Source organism: Siniperca chuatsi, linkage group LG5 (assembly GCF_020085105.1).
Source record: "Siniperca chuatsi isolate FFG_IHB_CAS linkage group LG5, ASM2008510v1, whole genome shotgun sequence".
In the NCBI taxonomy this organism is placed as follows: Eukaryota; Metazoa; Chordata; class Actinopteri; order Centrarchiformes; family Sinipercidae; genus Siniperca; species Siniperca chuatsi.
The window spans coordinates 7,873,840-7,894,381 of record NC_058046.1 but is presented as its reverse complement, the minus strand read 5'-3'; the positions used below and the strand labels follow the sequence as shown (position 1 = coordinate 7,894,381).

Sequence of the window (20,542 nt, the reverse complement as noted above, 5' to 3'; positions counted from 1 at the left end):
AGCTTTCTACAGAGTTTACATCAGCCTTACCCCAATCTTTATTATAGCTGCTTTATATCCCTCAGGAGACCCAAACAGAGCTAAAAGGAGAGTGAATATTGGATTTACATTTGTCAGGTGGACAGGTAGACACACGACTCCAAATGAATGCTAATGTTGCTCTGTGTCTGCTGGATGTGTAAATATGAGTGTTTTCTAAACCATTTGCCAAATCAACTTTATAAGGTGATAATATGTCAATATTGTGTTTATAGCCATATAGCAAACAAACAAGAAATACTAGCATAGCTACATCTACCATGATAATCAAAATATAAATCTAATTTTAATCCCATGTCTCACTCATATCTCCTTGGATTTTATCTCTCACTCGCTCTTCTAGACAGTCCTTTACAAACCACTATATACACAATGTTTCCACAAAGTAAACCTGTCAAATGTCTTTGAAAATTAAACTTAAAAAACAGAATTTACAGGCATATACCTACAGGTTTGCGCTTAAGAAAATTAAGATTTCAAGTATAAACCTCAATTTTAACGGACACAATAATAGAAGATTTAATAAGTATCCTTATGACACCATTTCATAGGTATAACAATACAAGTCTAAATTCTCTCAGTCACACATACATGCACAGACATCTTTCTCTCTCCACTTTCATTATAATGGAAATGGGGAGTGAGATGGTTTGATATCAAAATGGACAGGTATTAGAAGCAAAAATAGCAGGAACAACCTTACAACCTCGGGAAATGCCTTAAATGGGGAAGAAATGCACATTCTGAAAATACCAGTAATGGATTGCTTCCATTTTGCATTCCCCTTTAATTTGAGGTGCTCTACATTCCTGGTGTCATTCATATGTATGAACGTATACTCAGTCTTACAGTAAAACCTGCCTTAATTATAGTGCAATCGGGATTAGGTAGAATGTCCTCTTTTCATAATTCCTCAGATGAAATATACAGCAAAATTATCTCAAAGAGTGTATTTTCCCCGTCAAGGCATTATATTACATCAGTTCTTACGTGGCCTTATGTGGTTTAATCCCATGCATGCAACAGGAACACTCTGTCACAGCAAATTAAATGTTTCTACAGTAGCCCAGAATGGACAAACCAATCTCTGGCTCTACATAGGGCCTTTCGCGCTTTTCGCAAGTTTCGCCGCCACCGTAGTTTCTCCTACATTCTTGGAAAGGGAGGGTGAGGCGAGTGGTATTCAGTTGGTTGCAAACTGCAATTTCACTGCTAGATGCCACTAAATCCTACACACTGCTCCTTTAATACTGTTGCATATGCAAGTGCTAAGACTCTTCCCATTAACCACCTCTGGATGACAGAGGAAGTATTGGTTATTTAATAAATTCCTCTCCAGCACAGCATGGTGTCTCACACTTTACTAATGAGCACTTTGAATAGATTAATCAGTGAGTGCATTGATGAAAACATCTTATGGCCTTCTTGGTGCAAGTGGAAAAGTGTAGATTCAGTTCCTGAACTCAGAAAACAGATTTTTGTCCATTGAGTATCTGAAATCCTTGCTGCTATTTGCCTTCCTCTCCATCAAAATGTCAGCGCTCAAATGTACATCCTCCCCAAACTGACAGCAGGACAGACTTTAAAAGACGCTTGAGGATGATACATGGCCTCAAGCCCAGCCTTCAAATCCCACTTCTCCACACACACACACACACACACACACAGGCATACATTCACAGATTTAAAGTCAAGAGTAAAAATGTTCAAAGCTACTGTATATCAAGGCTACCAGCTTTCCTCTCAAGGCGAAGAAGGGTCTCATAAGTAATTCACCGTGCAGTCAGTGTAGGTTACACAGCTGCACGACCTCCAACGGCCTGGAGAAACCACACCACGTAAGTGCATCAACTCCTTAAACTGGGTACTGCAACTTATGTATTCCTGTAGCGTGTGACAAATTGTGTCAGCACATTACTCTAGTGAAGCATTTTTCATGCATAATTCATCCTTGAGCCTACATTCCACATGGACATTTTCAAATCCCTTTGAAGTTAATTCCCTCTTCGTGATAAACAGCCTCGCTCGTTTCGGCTGTGTTGCAGCTTATGATTGTCTGTGTCGTATGTGTTGGAGGAAGTCACCTGTCCGAAACAATTTTACTCTACAATACTGGAGTGCTGGAGAGATTTACATCTAATAATCCACCATGCGAAAAAAAAGCTTCCTGAGTACTTTAGTATTTGTACATTCAAGGGAAATTCAAGGTTAGTTTAACAGTTTTACACTACACACGCTCTCTCTTTTTATTCCTGATAATGAATTACTGGGGGACATCTCACAGGATGCTGAAGCTTCTTTCTGCAGCACAAAAAGTGACTTGAACTGCTAGCAAAGGGAAAAAAAGAAAAACCTTTTCATATCTCACTGCCTTGAGGATGCACAATTACTTATTCTGAATCCAATGTTTGAATCAGGATTGTCTGAGAGAGGGTCAAATGGGCCCAGTAGTACTTTTCTTGAGGGTTACTGCTCAGTCCCAGGGAGACAACAAACAATACTGCAAAAGCGGTGTGAGAGTGCACATATTAAATAAGACATATAACTAATTTTGTTTTTGATTAAACTAAACAAATGAGTTTTGTTAGTTAATTATAAAATTACATGGATGAAAAATAGGGTGATCATCAGGGTGGTGCCACTGACAAATATTTAATTAACTGCAGCACATTACTGTGGTACTTCAATTTACTTTTTCATTATTCTAATTGTTACATTTAAAAGTAGAACTATATTTAGTGTTGAATGCTATGAAGTTGTCTACTCATGGTAACAATGACAAACTTCTGGTAAGTCACGTCTGATTATCCAATAATCATGTAAAGTCATGCTTAAATCCTATCTATGAGCTCTGTTTGTACATTAACGACGAATCCTCCAAGCATGCCAAAGTTAGTCATGGAGTTCCGCAAGGTTCTGTGCTTGGACCAATTCTATTCACCGTGAATTGCTGGGTCTCTGTAAATAATATTACGGTCTAGACCTGCTCTATAGGAAAAGTGCAATGAGATAACTTCTGTTATGAATGGGTGCTTAAAATTTTTACCTGATGATGATGATGATAATAATAATAATAATAATAATAATAATAATGATAATAAACACAGAGAGAGAATATAAAATACCACAGTGAATGATAAAATACATGAAGGGCAAAAACAAAATAAGACATAATAACAATAAAACAAAAAAACAATAAAATGAACAGACAGCTCAGATAAGATCAGGATATGCTTTCCGATAAAAGTGCGTTTTGAGAAGAGACTTAAAAGAAGACACTGACTCAGAATACCTCATTTCTTCAGGCAAAAGCTCTGTCCCCCTTAGTTTTCATCTTGGACTCAGGAACAGACAGACGACCTCTGCTGGAAGATCTCGAACTATGTAAAGGTTCATAAGAGATTAAAAGGTCTAAAATGGAATCTGGAGCCAGGTCATGAAGGGCCTTAAATAGGATGACATCACCCAAAGGGAGCATATATAGGGAACAGTATTGGTAGATGATATGGGAAAAGGATGACATGAAGTTATTAATGGTGACACAGAACTTCCTAATGGTCAAATAAGATGAGGACCAGTTTAGTGCCAGATATGCCCACCCAGTGCCTCAGTCTATCTAAAAAAAATGCCATGATCAATTGTGTCAAAGGCAGTACTTAAGTCCAGCAGCACAAGAATTGAACACATGCCTGCGTCGGCATTCAATAAAAGGTTATTAGTGATTTTGAGAAGGGCTGTCTCAGTGTTGTGGTACTGACAAAAACCAGATTGAAACTTTTCAAAGGTACTATTGTTTTCCAAAGCAGCAAGAAGCTGCTTAGAAACAATTTTATAAAAGGCAGTTTAGAGATCGGACGATAATTACCCAGGAGGGTAGGATCAAGTGATCTGAGACGCAGCCAGTAGACAGCGAGCTGTTCAAGATAAATAGCAAATGGGGCGCAATAAAATCCATAACTTCGAATAAAAACCTAGTTGGAATTATATCAAGAGGGCTGGAGGATACTCTCATAAGAGACATCATTTCTGTGAGTTCAAGCAGAGTAACAGCAGAAACGTTGTTCAAAGAATCCCTGAGCAGGTGATTCACATCTAAAAAGGCAGGATTTGGGGTAATACCAGAATGCTGGCGCTAGAAGAAAAGTTAAGAGATAACCAAAGTTATTACATTTCACGAGGATCATGAATGTTTGTACCGAATTTCATGGCAATCCATCTAATAACTATCGAGATATTTGTAGATGCGTTTCACTCAAATCCACAAATGTCAACCTCTTGGCGGCATTAGAGGAAAAGTCAAGGCATCACCAAAACCATTAAAATTAGATTCTGAACCAAATGATGTGCCAATTCATCCAGGAGACAATGAGATATTTCACTGGATAAGTAAAATCTGTGACCTGCTGGTGGCACTAGATGAAAAGTCAGGGGATCACAGAAGTCAGTAGGATTCATCCTCTGGAAATCAAGAATGTCAGTAGAAAACTTCATGGCAATCCATCCAATAGTTAGTGAGATATTTCAGTCTGGACCAAAGTGGTGGATTGAGAGACCAAACGACATTGCCACCTTACACTCAATAGCGCTAGCTTAGCTAAAATTGAGAAGCTTGCTAACAGCATTGATCTTGCCCATGAGTTTATGGGGGACAATTGGGTGCAAGGAGGTTGTAGTGACAGGACATTTTATGTTTTAAGGTGGTCTTTGTCACTATGGCATGCTCTGGCTCAAACCCTGTTCATCTACATTATATATACGGACAGTATGACATATAACAGCCAGAGATGATTTCCAATATTATAAAACACAGAACAAAGCGAATAAGTGATTACCCTCCGGTTAATGACAGGGAATTGAATGAACGAGGGTTAGCATCTCATCTACATCAGTATCAGCAGGCCCCAGGGAGAAGAAAGAGAAGAAGAAAGCAGGTGAACTGACAGGCACTTGCCCCGCTTGGAGGTTGACAATTGCCTTTTCTGTAGCCAGCTGGGTCCCTGAGTTATCTCTCTGTGCACCGGGCAATTAATCAGGGGTTTGATGATTGGGGAAATGAGGCTGAATAATTAAAAGCATTACGATCTCTCTCTCTCTGGTGTTGCTTCCTTCGTCCTTCCCAACCTGTGATGATTGTCATGCCTGGGAGCTGCTCTTCTCATCGATACCCACCTACCTCGCACACATAAAGTGGTTTGTAAAAATCCCTCCGCTGAGCAGCTAATGGGTGCAGGGTGTAAAAATGGCCTGGCCCTTCGCAGAGCTCCCGTTGTGTATTGTTGTAAATCACAGGTCCATTACACAGGAGATGAGTGCTGGGAAAATATGGGCACCGAAAATTCCTCCTGTCTCAGCCCCAGCTGTTTTCTGCTTCAGCACACAATGTACTGTACATGCTCAATATTTAGCCTTCCAGGGCTCTCATAACCACAGGTGCTCTGAGTCATTTCCCACAGCTTCTCACTGATCAGATCATTTCAAAAACACAGTCTCTCCAAGCTTCTTTTATTCTCTTTCCATTTTCTCTGTTGGATGAAGTTGTTAGCTGAAGATCATCATTCTGTAACTCACAAGAACAGGATAGTGTCATTTTTCTAGCCAAGTATTTTCAATTGTCTGCATTAGGTGGTTTTGCGTTATTTTTCTCCACCAGTTTTGCGGCATGTCCCGCCCTACTGTGCTGTGATTGGCTAGCTTGTTAATTTGACGCGTCCTTGTGATTGGATGCTAGCTACACTGGTTTTTCTGTAACTGTAACTCAATTTAACCCTTTGTTCATATAACATTAGCTTCTCAGCAAATCTTGTATTCATAACCATAACTTTACTCAATGAACATTTTACACTTAATTTTGAACCATGTGATGCCATCGAGAAAAACAGAGGGTTAGAGAACTCTATAAGATAACAAAATAGGCAAAATGATTTAAAATGAAAGCAGTCAAATTTTCAGTTAAAATAACATATGTTATTTTACTGTATCTAGGGAAAAGGGTATGCTTATTATCTTAACGCCCTCCGAAGTATTAGTGTCAGTGTGGTAAATTAAATAATCAGATCTTTCCAAGAGAATTATCCCATAAGCATACTAAACAGCTCCTAGCACAAGCCTCACAGAGACAAAAACTAATAATGCACTTGGCTATCCTCATCAATTCATAAGGCAGATATGTAAATATAACATTGGAAATATTAAATTGTGAAAGCAGGGGGTTGGTGTTTATCACTGACAACAAGAATTTGATATTTTAACACATTCAACATCTAGATGATGTATTCGATTTTGAAATGCAAATTTTGATGGAAGCTGGACTTTCAAATGGGTCACGGTATATTGGTTGAGAATGCCCCAATGGCCATTTTGTTTCCATGTCTAAATATGCACCAGTCAATTTCCCAGCAGCTCCACTACAGCTGTACCAGTCTTTGGATACTGTACAGATAACAAATGCTACCAGCTGAATTTCACTTCCTTTTGAACAGATAGAGTAAATATGTTGTTTGAATTGTAATGAGAGAAACTGACAAGGCTTATTAGAGAGTGTTCTTTCATGCTTTGAAGATGTGATCATTTGTATGCGCATGTTTTACATGTCTGAAATAGGCTGAATGGAAGGAAAGAATCATTCTGGTAGTGATGGTGATTTGTGGCAGGCAGGAGAGAGCCTCAAGGGGCTGATTGCTCCCCAGGCTCTCTCGCATCGACTACCATGCCTGAGAGAACACTGAAGGAAGACTGTGGATAGACCTTTCAATGACACCCAAAGGAATTCTCCATTTTCGGGTTGTTGCAGTGTTGCTACAATTATAGTCAGTGGGTGGGAAATCACTAAAAAATAACATGCAGTCTTTAGACTTTTATAACATTCACAGCACTGGTTGACATTAATATTTCGAAAACTGAGAAAAGTAAATATTAGACTGTGATAGCAGGGTGTTGTTGTTTATCAATGACAATGAAAGTTTGACATTTCAGTAACAGCCAGATGACAAATTGCCTCGAGCTACAGTGTGACAGACAGAAGAGAGGATCTTATTGTTTGACTGGAGATATAAAAATAAAAATAAACAACTTTGTTTGAAAAACCTGTTCCATGCAAAGAATTACTGTTTATTTTTAGATGTGAAGCACCAACTTTAGCTGTTAGCATTTGAGTAAATCTTTTTTGTACCGCAAGTCACAAGCCAGTTCCATGGGGTGCTTTGCATCTAAAGGGGATAAAGTGCTTAGAATACTCGTGCTGCTTAATGTTTGGTATTTATGATTCTATTCATTAAAAAACATAAGGCCATTTGTTGAAAACCAATCTAATGATGATAAAGGGCAGAATTCATGGGCAGATGTGCTCAATGTGCCCAGGGAGTGAACAGGAGGGTTTTTAAGGAGATTGTTAAAAAAAAGTCTGGGACTAAGAGGGGGCATCATTAACTTCCTTAGGAAAATGAAAGCAGCTTTCTGGATTTATAATCGGAAGTTTACATCCGAGGGTTTATTTTACATTTTGTTGTTTACTTTTATTTTGAAGGTTCAGCATCCTTAAGAGGCTGGCCATATACTGTATGCGTCATTGGATAACAAAGATGACAAAGATTCAGCATTCTTGTAGACTATATGCTACAACCAGCTGAATTTAACCTAGCTGAATACAATACATACGTATGTTCTCCTGGCGTAGCAAAGGACACAGCATGAGTCAGAGTACAACACCCTACATCTCCCCAGTCACACCACCATATTGAGTTAATGTGACACCATGCAATGAAAATTAAACATTAAACATATTTTTAACTAAGCTAGCACTGTGGCTCTTTGGATGGAAATGTTGGTCGGTCAGTCGGTCCACCACTTTGGTCCAGAATGAAATATCTCAACAACTATTGGATGGATTGGCATGAAATTTTGACATTCATGGTTCCCATAGGATGAATCCTACTGATTTTGGTGACTTTTTCTCTAGCAGCATCAGGTTGATGGAGGCAGATTTTTGTTTTTTACTGAAATGTCTCAACAACTATTTGATGGAATGCCATGAAATCTGGTACACAAATCCAATCCTGACTTTTCATTTATTGCCACAAGGAGGTAAAAAATGTCACTGTTCCAGTGGAATATCACATCTACTAAATGGAGTGGCACAACATTATGTACAGACATTCATGGTTCCCAGTGGATGTATCCTTATGTCTTTGGTGATTCTTGACTTTTCTTCTAGTGCCATTATGAGGTTGACACTTTTTGGTTTTGCAAAATAAAAAGTGAAATATAGCCTATGAAAAAACCTTTGGATGGATTGCCATGATATTTGGTACATACATTCATGTTCCCCTCAAGATGAATTGTAAAAACTTTGGTGATCCTCATTTTCATTTAGCACCATCATTGGGTAAAAAATTTTGTTTGTCCTAGGCTTGTGCCAATTGGCGATTGGATCCTATTTGAAGGGATGATCGACAATTGGTTTTTCTTACGCCAATATTATGCTGATTTTAACTAACTTAGGCTACTATCAGAACTAAGATGATATAAAAAATAATCTCTAGAATCTGCGCCCTATTGTGCATTTGAGATGTTTCTGGTGGGGGTGTTTATTTGTGCTTTAGAATGTAACCGCTGTGAAACAATCAGAAAATAAGCAAAGACACAACTGGGAGAGTATCATGGTCCATGAACTCCGCCTGGATAGCGCCTGGTTTCAGTGATATTTCAGGCTGCCTGTGGAGCAGTTTGACCGGTCTGATCGCCGGAGTGGCCACTGCAGCCTGATGTCGGGTTGCGTTTCTCCAAAAGTTGGTTTTGTTTGAACTTTTGATTGCTTTTTTTCCTCCCCCACCCCCCTCCTACTCCTACCAACCCATAGCCTATTGGCAATCTCAAGTAGTTTGTCCAATACTTTGGTTTATGACCAAATACCTGTAAAACTAATGACATTCCCATGAGCTTCAGCAGTACTTTGCGTTTAGTGCTAATTAGCAAATGTTAGCCCGTTGACATGCTAAGCTAAGATGGTGAGCATGGTAAACATTATATCTGCATGTTAGCATTGTCACTGTGAACATGTCAGCATGCTGACATTAGCATTCAGCTCAAAGCACCAGCGTGTCTAAGGGTGCTTTCACACCTGTAGTTCGGTTCATTTGGTCTGCACCAAGGAAAAAAAATACATTGTTGCCTTTTACAGTAGTTGTGGTCCGGTTCGTGTGCACACTGACTTTTTACAAACGAACCAAGAGGAGTAAACATGAAGTTATACACACTGGCAGATAACTCATTAATTGGACAGTTATGGCAATTGTCATCAGTGCATCATCAGGACCCACCCATGCTTCTAATGTGTATATTTATGTTCTCTTGTGTCACAAAGAGCTCACCAAGAAATAACTTATTATGAGCATTCCTTTTAGACTGCAAATTGAGCACGTTATAAACAATGACAGGTAGAGACAGAATGAAAAAGAGGCATTTTGTACAGCAATATTACGGGGGGAATTACTGTGGGATCGCTATGTCACACACTTTTAATGGACTATCCAAGCACAACACACTGCAGTTTTAACTGCTTTTGACAGTCCAATTGATCAGGGAACATTCCTGCACTCACATGCTGACACGCATATGTGTTACCATGGTTTTTAAAACTTTTATTTATCCTTTATTTTAGCAGGGAGGACCCACTGAGACCCAGGCCAATTTTCCAGGGGGGCCCTGCGACACAAAAAAGAGAATAAAATATACACATATAAACACAGTTATATACATTTACATACATTTATATAGATACACATATGCATACAAATGTAAGCCCATACTCCTACCTGTATGTTCACACTTAAAAATAGTTGCAAGTATTTTCTTCTAGTAGCTCAGTCACTAACTCTTTAAAAACGCCAAATGATACCAAAGAGGACAGCTTAGCTTTATTTTGAAAATTATTTCACGACCTCTTGGAATAATAACCAAATGATTCACATAAACATATACATAGCTTATACAGATTGATTATATGATCGGTTCCTGAACAGGTCACAACCATCGGATGGATTTAATAGTACTATAGCTTTTCCAATCATGCTAAAATCACATATCTGCTATCACAATATCCTGTGGTAAGTCCGTTTGCTTTTACACCACAAACGAACCCGTTTCACACCACAGACGAACCACCCTGAGACCACTTGAGAAAGGGGGTCTTGGTCTGATTGTTTGGTCTGCAGGGAAAGCACATGAAGTACAGCCCAGAGCCACTAGCATGGTTGTAGACTTTCTTTTCCATGTGATATTGCAAGTGCTGGGAGATCACAACAGGATTAAGTATTTGTGATATTTCCACCTCAATTTAAAGCAAAGGATTTGTATGAATTGAGAAGCTACAGCATGAACTTACAGTGTGCACATCAGTCAGAGAGACTAATTGTTATCAGACAGGAGTAAAATGTCTGGAGATTAATTATCTATGATTTACCATTTCCTGAATATTTTTTCCAAATGAGTGGTTCACTGTCACAATATGCCAGAGCAACTAAAAATCTCAAATCTGGATGGCAAGAAATCCTTCACATAAGTGATTCATTAGGCTTTCTTCTGGCAGGGTTGATGCATTCAACTTAGAGTAAAAAGTGTGTTTTTCACAAATGAGGGATTCATCTTCACTGTTGTGTATCTGACAATATGCAGTTGAGTTTTTAACAGCTTTCAAGTGCCCAAAGGTCATGACAGCAACTCAACGGTAAAAGTTTTCAGTTAAATTTATTGATATTTATTCATACTTCTATTACTGCTGTGCAATATCCACCGTCTCACAATCATCTTAATAGCTATACTTAACTTGACAGTACTCATTATTGCACTATTACTTATTACTTATATTATTACATTGTATTATACCGTACATACTTATCAACCTCTAAATCCACTTTGGTACTTACACTATTTTAGCTTTTATACTTTATATCCACTTTGTACTTAATTTATCTTACCTGTATTATAGTGTATTATATTTGATTTGCTTAGTACTTCTATTCCTTCTATTCTCAAGTGTGCATTGATGTGATAGTGAGCAGCTGTTACGAAAGAGTTTCCCCTCTCTGAAGATGTTTTCTTAATTATCTTGTGTTTTGTCTATTTGCATGTGTTTTCTTAAGTTGCAGTGCGTTTGCCCTTGTTGGCCAATGTAAATAAACCCTTAAACTGCTGCGTCAAATGATCTGCAACAGATTCACATTCTTCAGTAGTGAGGGCACATGTGGCTAATCAGTCTCTGCAGCCCACTGGCATGGTTGGATCTAAAGCCTATCTGTATGCACATGCATGTAGGATGAATACACACAAATGTAGTGGCCCTTGATGGATGGCTATCCTGGGAATAGGTGATGGCACAATAATTACACTGTCAGCTTGAGTTAACCTATCGATAGCAGCAGTGTCTGAATAGAATGCAGGATTGCTCATATTAATAAGCAATTTGTCTTGTATTCATTTTTGAAGTGATACCTTACACAAGAAAAAAAATATTTGAAACTGGTTCAAATTGAGGTGAAATCTTGAAATACATTTTAATGAAGCAGGGAGACAATTAATATGAATGCTTAGGGAAAACGCATCACTTTAGTGTTGCATTAGCAAACAATTTACAAAAATCCAAACACTATTAAAAAGCAGATAACTATTTTTCAGTTAAAACAAAGTGGCTGCTAGTTGAACTCTTACTCCTTTATGCAATGGAAATATTTTTCTTTATACCCATGAAATATAATTGATGTTACTAATTTGAGTTTTATTGTGCAACGGATGTCAGTGACACAGTGACAATCAATTATTCGAGTATCACTCATTATTCTGAAGAGAGGTGTTGATGTTCAAACTGATATCTGATACCCTATTAATTTACTGTAGGCATTTGATACATGATATGGGAGAACCTGTGGCTCTACTAGTTAATCCATCTAGTCATAAGATCATGCATGTTATTAAAAACACATTATTAAAAAAGACACATTAACACACCTTATGAAAAAGACAGAGCGGTACTTTCACCGTCTGACATTGTGATTGGTGGAGAAAATCATGAATCCCTTTATCTGATGGACCTTTCTTAGAGAAGCTTTTACATTTGAAATAGGAGATGAGGCCACTGGAACAGGCCATTAATCAGAGAATAAATATGAATCAGACAGGAGATGTCTTTGTTGCTTTTTGGATGTTTATGTTTTTGGAGCAGTACCACAAACCACTGAAACAATCATTAATTCTCTGGGAGACCCTATGTTTGCAAAATAAAAACTCTTAACTTCAATTCACTTTCTTTAGTATCTCCTCTTCCCTTGTAATAATGCTTTGATTTGGACAGTGACTCAAAATTAATTCCGGTGTTCTCATGAAATGAAGAGACATTTTCAATCCATGCTTTATGAAGGACCAAAAGTGTCATGGAAATAGTAATATTAGTAGCATTTCATTAATTAATAACTAATTGTACAATGAAAATAGGCACTAATACATTTGTTTATATATTAATGTATTAATCTCTAAATTACAAAGTACTTCATTATTTGATATTTTAATGGGCAATAAAAAGAGGATTTATAAAAAGAAGTTGAAATGAAATATACATTTTCATTCATAAAGGATTTACAAAAACAACATAAAACAGTAAATAAGTACATCATTTAAAAATACATTAATGAATTTGAAAATGCAAAAAATTTAAATTGAATTAAGAACACAGATTTTAATCAAGTATTTAAAAGAGCAATTTCCTTTCCCATTTGCATTTCTTTTCCCCGACTGCTTTTCCTTTTCCTTTTCCTAGCTATCTGATTTGGCAAAACAATACAAAGTAGCCATAAGATGTAACAAGCTCTCTGATTGGTGAGAGAGCCGCACCAGCCTCATACCCTAGCTATCTTTTCCAACATTGTTTAGGCGCCAAGAAGACCCTTTTAGAAACATAAGTATATGTGCCTTGGCTTTCACTCTCTTAAAATGTCCAACAATTATATTTCAAGAATTGTAAGGGACATTATTAGTGAAATAGAGTGTCGATCCTCAGAGAGTGATGCACCGGTGGCACCCAACTTCGGCACCCACTCTCGCAAGACACCCTGTTGACGGTAAATTGCACGGCAACATTTGCATCACTCGATGTAACCCCGCTCATTTAGGAGCAACATACAATGCTTAGATGTATTTGGCTAGAGTTTTTAGTTATGGGGTTATGTTAGCTTGTGAAAATATTTCTTGGAAGTCCTAGCAGTACTAGCTAGCTATCACTAGAAGTTAGCTAGTATGCTCTTTCCCAATGAGAGAGGCTAAAAGGAGAAGTTAAATGACAAAGCAAATCGAATAGCTAATAGAAAAGGAAAAGCAGCGGGGAAATGGAAATGCAAATGGGAAAGAAAATTGCCCTTTGAAAAAGTCTGAAAACGAAAAAAATCTGCGGGTGTGGAGTTAGAAAGAAGTGAGTTTACCAGACGTCTGTAGCACATTCCTCATCTCTGCTTAAGGCCAATCTCTGAGCAAACAGTCGTGGTTAAGTTGCATTGTGGGTAATGTAAGCTCCAGGTTTTGACAAGGAAGAAGAATGCATGGAATAAAAAAGAAGATATCTTTCTGCTGCATCGATTTTGATCCATTTTTTGTGTCCATCGTGAGGCAGAGAATGTTATAGTGCAATGTTAAATCAGTGGAGTACTCTTTTAGGGAAAAGAAATGTGAAAAATGGAAAGTTATAAAATGGCAACACTCAGAATATAAGTTGTTCACAGCTCTCTTAGCAAATGTAGCAACTCTATTAGCTCCTGGAAGATGTACTATCAGAAATAGGTTGTGTTCCCTTTCATTCCAGTGAAAGTTGCTCAAACAAAAATTGTCTTCCTGGTTGTGTGGCTCACTAAACATTCACATTGGAGCTATATAAGCAGCTTTTCTTGAGTCTGAGGAAGTTTGACAAATATTACACTATTAAACTCTGTACACAAATATCTACACTGCCCCCAAACTACGAGGTGATATCATGTTAACCCCCCCACCCCATACATATAAATACAGCTATCAACTGTCAGCAGTGCAAAGTATGGAGTATGAAAAATTGCGAGCATGCAACTGAGAGCAGTAGTAGAAATATTACCTCCACTACTTGTAAGCTAGTGGTTTACAGTGTTGATCAGTTTGTGGCAAATTTACACCATTCCATTCCATTCATATCTCCAATTTTATCACTCACCACTGCCTCTGCTGCAGCCTCGCTAAACTAATCTAGAAGTTTAAACAGCTCTGAACCTCCACCTTCACTGAAGTCACTGTCATTACTTTCAATTTTGGCCAGTAAAAAAGATGAGCCAGGTCTCATTAGTTCTTAAAAGAGTTACATATGTATCTACGGTTCTACGAAATCTGTGTGGCTGTCAGATATTATATCTTGGCATTAAAATGTCTGAAAATGGCTGAAATGCCTTGGTTTAGATAAGGGGAGAGATAGAGGAACACTGGAGATCTGACAGAGCTGTGAGGGGGATGGGAGTGTCAGCAGTGGGGACTGCGGGTGTGTGTCTGGGTTTTGAAGGAATTTTTTAAATTATGAAGGAGGCGTGTTCAATGTTAAACAGGGTGTTCGGTTGCTCTTTAACTAGTATCAGATAAGTCGAAAACTAAGAATTTGAAACTACTGCATCAAACAACATAGCACAATACAAGTATGAATGGTGCCATCATCCACTGAAAAATACTGGGGCTTTCCGCAGCTATTGAAGGTAGTATGGTTTACTGCCAGTGTCAGGTTGGCAGTAATCTCAGAGACTTTTGTTTACACCTGTTGACTTATCTGTATCTGTTGCATTATATGTGCATGGTTGTTAGTTGCTGAGTCTTGAAACAAACTACCACGGAAGACAATGCCAGTTTGATTCTCTGTTAGATTGCTTCACTTACAGAATATGTGTGAACATTCAATCTTGAGTATATGTTTTTCCTTCTTATTACCTATTTACCTTTCCATGCCAAACTTGTTAGTAAAATGACTGAAGACTAATCCTGCTAACACTAGATCCCCAGATTGATTGGTAAGTGGTTTCCATTCAATGTTTACTTTGTCTATCAACAGAGGAAGACAGAGGCCAATGGAGACAACTCCAGCAATTGTCCTCATCCTGAGGTCAAATGGGTTCCTTCTCTTTCCCCTTAGTTAACATTGACCAGTCACACCAGCCTAGGATCTCTTGGCTTCTCGTTGCACTCAGCTTCTCCTCTCCTCCTCGGCTAGGGACCACACTAAGCCGCATGGCTATTTTTGTCTTAGCAAGACAGGCTTACTGTGACACTCCGACAGAGTCAAAAAAGAGAGAAGCTACTTTAGGTTTTCTCTACTTCAGGTTTGGAAACTGAGGAGGCGAGAGCATGACAGAACACAACTGGGAGAGGGGGGAAAAAGAAAGGAGAGAAATATGCCATAACGCCAAATCAAACTAGTAAATGTTAAGACAAAGTCCATTAGAGTTTCTTGCTTTTTATGCAACTCAGAGGGTTAAAGCATTAAGGTTGTTGTACACATGTAGCTGGCTCATTAGGAGGAGGAGTATCGATCACACTTCTCATTAGTACACCTGTCATGAACGGGTAATTTGTTCCCCTCCTGAGTCAAAATTGAATTTCCTCATCGCTTTCCTGCCCTTAGTTCATCTTATCAAAGAACAGCCATAAAGCCATGCAGCTTGTGGGCTTTGTTTCCTGTTTTGTAGTACATCAATGTGTTCCTCTTCATATCGATGTGACATAATCAGACATACACAAACACACACACACACACACACACACACACACACACACGCCCAAACTTTAGCTGACCTGGTGATCCATGCAAATAGTAACCACTAATGGAAAAAGATATCACTAACTGCAGATATTAATTTACTGGGACTAAAAGAGTTCAGGATTATTGCGATTGTTCTGACCATTACTGCAATTGTGATTCAAATTATGATGATTTTCTATAAATTCAAGGTTTGTATTGGTGGTCTACATAGTATTACATATGTTATAGCTTTGTTTAAAGCAAAACCACTTACTTATTGTGGCCACTTGGGGTCATTGCAACAAGTTGTAAACACAACATTGACATATTATCACTGCATAAAGCCACTGTGGCAAATGTGTTGGCAAACAATTGCCTAATTACACATCCAACAGACAAGCAGCAACATTAGCATTCATTGTTGTGTGTCTGACAACCTAACAAATTCAGGTCCAATATTTACTCTCTTTTTAGCTCTGAAATATTTCTCACATCAAATTCCTTTGCATTAATTTACTGCAGTGCAAATACGGTCAAAGCACATTAGTGTTATTTTGCAGTCTGAACAGTCTGAATAGAACATTTTAACCATCCCCTTTGTTGGACAGACCAACTTTAAACCCATCACATTACTAACTTTGTGTAAACATGTTTTAATTTGCCCTACCAACTATTAGAATGTAGCATTGCTGTAAAAGCTGGGTTAGGGGTCACCGGGGGGATTTGCTCAGGCTCATTCAACTTTTGCTAATAGCTCTAAAGTGTTGACTGTGGATAGATTCATTAAACACACAAAATCAGCGGCTTTTTAGGCCCTCTGAAAAAAACTAAAACAGCTGGATAACATCAACAACTGGAACTTTAGATAACGAACAAAGCGAACAAAACAGCACAACAGGTGCTGTGACTGAGGATGGAGGGTCACTGCTGGCTGCTAATGCTACCTGTAAACCTGCTAAAGTTTGCTAATGCTACAGCTGAAGTGGGTCCCAGGGTGGATATAATAGACTACTATAAGCATGCTTTAGAAGCATTTAGAAATCATGCTAAGAAAAGATATCACAAAGCTGACCATAACGGCAAGCTGATGGCATATCACTGAAAGACTGACTGTGATAAGAGAAGACAAGTGAAAGAAGACAAGGACAGACTGAGGAGTGTAACTGAAACCAGAAATTATTTCCTTGCTAAGCCACAGCTGCTACCAAATCCTGAGGGAAACATCTGGCTTGTTAACTGCTAAATGCGCCAATATGTTCACCAGCTAGTCGCTAACTTTGTCTGTCATTTGGTGCTGTGCTGGGCAGGTAGCGGGGTAGGTGGGTTTTTCAAGCTTTTACACTGAAAGCAGCTGCCTGCTGCATCCGGAAACAACCATGATGAGAACAGTGAGACTGCACCAAAACAGTAAAGTTGCGTGCTGTAAAACCAAAACAATGAGCTGAAAGATGCTAAAGAGTTGAGGGGAACTAGAGAGTCGGTGATAATTATCTGTGGGTTCATCACTACGAGCGACCCCTGTCACATTACACTTACTCATTTAATCCATTGTTAATGTAAAACATTTTTATTTGTGCAGCTTTAACTTATAAGAAAACATGGATAGTTAGAAAAATTGACCAATTTAGATTATTTATCTAGAGAAAGATTCACCACTCTGTTGCTCTTTTTGATCAGCAAAAAGCCAACACTCAAAACACAAAATTTAAAAAAATGTTTAAATTATATAGAGTGGTGTTTTTTTTCTATAAAACCATAGACCAAGGGTAAATAGCACACCAGCATGGAGATCAGCCAAGTGCCAGGCAAGCTAAGGGGAATTTTTTTTTTTTTAGCTTGGTCAAATCATAGAACAAATGTTAGTTGACAAAATCTGCCAACGATGGTTGTCATTATTGCCTACGAAATCGACGGTCGGCGAATATTTCTTCCATTTCCATTAGCTTGCTAAGAAATTGTTAGTCATGTGAGTTGTTGCCTGATAAAAATCGTGCCATTTGCAGTTTAAAAACTACACTCTTTCGAACTGTGATTTAGCTTTAAAGCACATAATCAATCAGCCACACAAGGGCATGTTTTCCAATTTCCACACATTCCTTTTCGGCTTAGATAGACTGTAAATGCTTTTATATAATTATTTTTCCCAGGACACCAGACACATATAATATTATCCTCAGACCCTCCCTGGAGTTTTGTAAAGCAGATAAGCCTTTATTCTCTCTGTGTAAACTGGCATTAAGCAAATGACCTAAATAGACCCCAGGCACCGTTGTGGGCTATGTGGATGAAATCAGGCTGGTTGGGGTGGAGGTGGGGACTTGGGGGTCGCGTGTGGTCTGAATACCCGGCGAAAGCGCTGCCCCGCTCAGGGTGGGTGTGTGTGTGCTACAGTATGATGAGATCTGCATGGAAACCCAGTGGCTCCGACAAGGCAGTGCGGGCATCCATGACTAAAGCACGGGGCCGTTAAACGGCATGTCACGTCTCCTGATGCCAGCATCCCTGTGGATGTGTGCAGCCAGAAACTGGCCAACGGGGGGAAATTAATTCCAGGACATGCACCATGTAAGCCCCATCAATTCACACCAACTGCCCAGGGCCCTCTCAAACCCCCACACAATTTGCAATCCTCTTACTTACTTGTTTCCTACTGAAAGTACTTTAGGTCGAGTAATCGATCCTAAAGGAGACTCCAAGAAAACATATGAATAATTAAGAATGCATGGGACTATAGTTTGAGTTGAGAAGGAAAACAAAGTCAAGGCAAAACACACATGTTCCAAGTTTGAAGGACATAATTCGTGCTGAAATTACCTAACATCATGTCAGTTGCTGGTAGCTGTTTTCATTTGACTCTTCCTGTCTAGTGACTACAACCAAAACCAGAATTTAATTAGAATTATCCAGCATTAATTTCTTTTATAAAAAATAAGGAAAGTATTCAGTACAAGTCTCAGTATCAACATTTGGGCCCTTTTGCTCCCTACAGTGCCTGTACCATCATTACACAAATAGACATGAAACATAATTTTAACAGCAGTTTAGCTTGACGGCTGCGCAGTTTGATAGTATTTTACTGCAGAACACTCTAGCTGTGGTGGATCTGCAACTGCACATGTGAATCCATACAAGATATATTGATGCTAGAATTGTCGATACTGGTTTTTTCTTTTCTTCCATTTTTTCAGCAGGTTTGGTCATTCCTATACAATTTTATCTGCCATTTATCTGTTAGTTCTAGCTGACAGATTGACAGACTGTTACAACTGACTAATTTTGGTGGGAGGCATGTCCTGTGCAGACGGCCTATTGTAGCTGGTAGTTTACTGATTATTGTGACAGTAAATATACTAAAGATCAGCATCACACCAAATGTAATACTATTCATGTAATCCATTTTCCTCCTGAATACAAATATGTGGATATATCTGATCAAATCATGACTTCTATTTTATTGAATTAACTCCACTATGCCACAATCTTTCCGCGAACCACCTGGTAACTGCAGAAATAGCCCATGAGGTACGAGTACCCCTGGTAGGGAGTCAGCACAGGTATATATTTAGCATGAACTGCTTCAACAACATTTAGAATAAAATATCAGGCTGTTGATTTTGAAATGAAAATAAGACAACAAGCTTGTTATTTTTTTTGTTTTATTTTGTATTTTGTGATTTTAAAACAGATAAGGACTGAAAAGAAGGTACCCAGATACAATGTAACAGCCAGCGTTCACTTCAGTACCAGTCCCATTTGTTTGGGAAAACTTGTAGATTTGCTTAATGGTGCATGAATTTTCAAAAGCTTAATTCATTTAAGGTACCTGTTGTGACTAGCAGGGAATTAGCTGTGTGCAGGTTTTTTTTAAATGAGCTTTTGTTTTATAGCTCATGTTTAGACAGACGTTCCAGCAGGCTGCCTCTTTGTTGTGACTATACTGTAAGAGCTTGTTGATTCTCATCTTGAGATTGGCTCCTGCAGGCACCACAGCCACTAGTTAGCTACAGTGTTAAAGCAGGAAAAGGCTCAATTAGAGAATTTTACTTAAAATTGTAGACTGAAATTAACTGGGGAAAAAAAACAGGATGCCCTCAGCAAAATGAGCCCAGCTCTCTACAATACTCTCATCATTTATGCATGCAGTGAGTAATGCACTGTATCTGACGTGCAAAGGCCTCCTTGAGAAGCAGGAGATTTCAAGGATGCAGATGAAAGCAAAGAAAACATATACTACATATTTTGTGCCAAAGATGAGGTGTAGCATTTAACACTGCAGCATTAATAGTTAAAAGTGGAAACGGTAGCATGATCCACTCACTTGTTTTGGTGCTTTGAGCCCTGCAGATGTGCATGGTACTGTGCCACCGAGTTCAGTGTGACGCTGCAGACTTCACAGGTATAGCTCCGTTTCAGACCTGGAATCAAACAAAAACACATATTAAATGAACAAATATGGGACAGGAATAAACCTAAAAAAACTGTCTGATTTTCATCCGCATTATAGTATGTGAGGAATGTAAATAATAATCTGACATTTTCACATCATTATACAATATGAATTTCACTCTCCTGCACACAGTCAATACAGAATCCCTCAAACCTAGACAGCCCACCTGCAAAAACTTTTCCTCCATGCAGATCAAATCAGTCTTACTGTAGGTGGGCATTCTTGTGTGTTTTCAAGATTGCCATAGCTGACAGGGGCTACTGGTGATGGAGTAGAAT

At 38.6% G+C, this 20,542-nt stretch overlaps 1 protein-coding gene across 3 annotated transcripts in view; it reads right to left on the bottom strand.

The window, feature by feature from the left end:
- Positions 1-20,542, bottom strand: part of zmat4a (zinc finger, matrin-type 4a) — a 134,872-nt gene that overhangs the window by 6,298 nt on the left and 108,032 nt on the right. For all 3 annotated transcript variants that reach the window (XM_044197088.1, XM_044197085.1, XM_044197087.1), the window contains one exon: positions 20,136-20,232. In XM_044197088.1, coding sequence (XP_044053023.1) covers positions 20,136-20,232 — 97 coding nt within the window. The remainder of the gene's footprint in view (positions 1-20,135; positions 20,233-20,542) is intronic.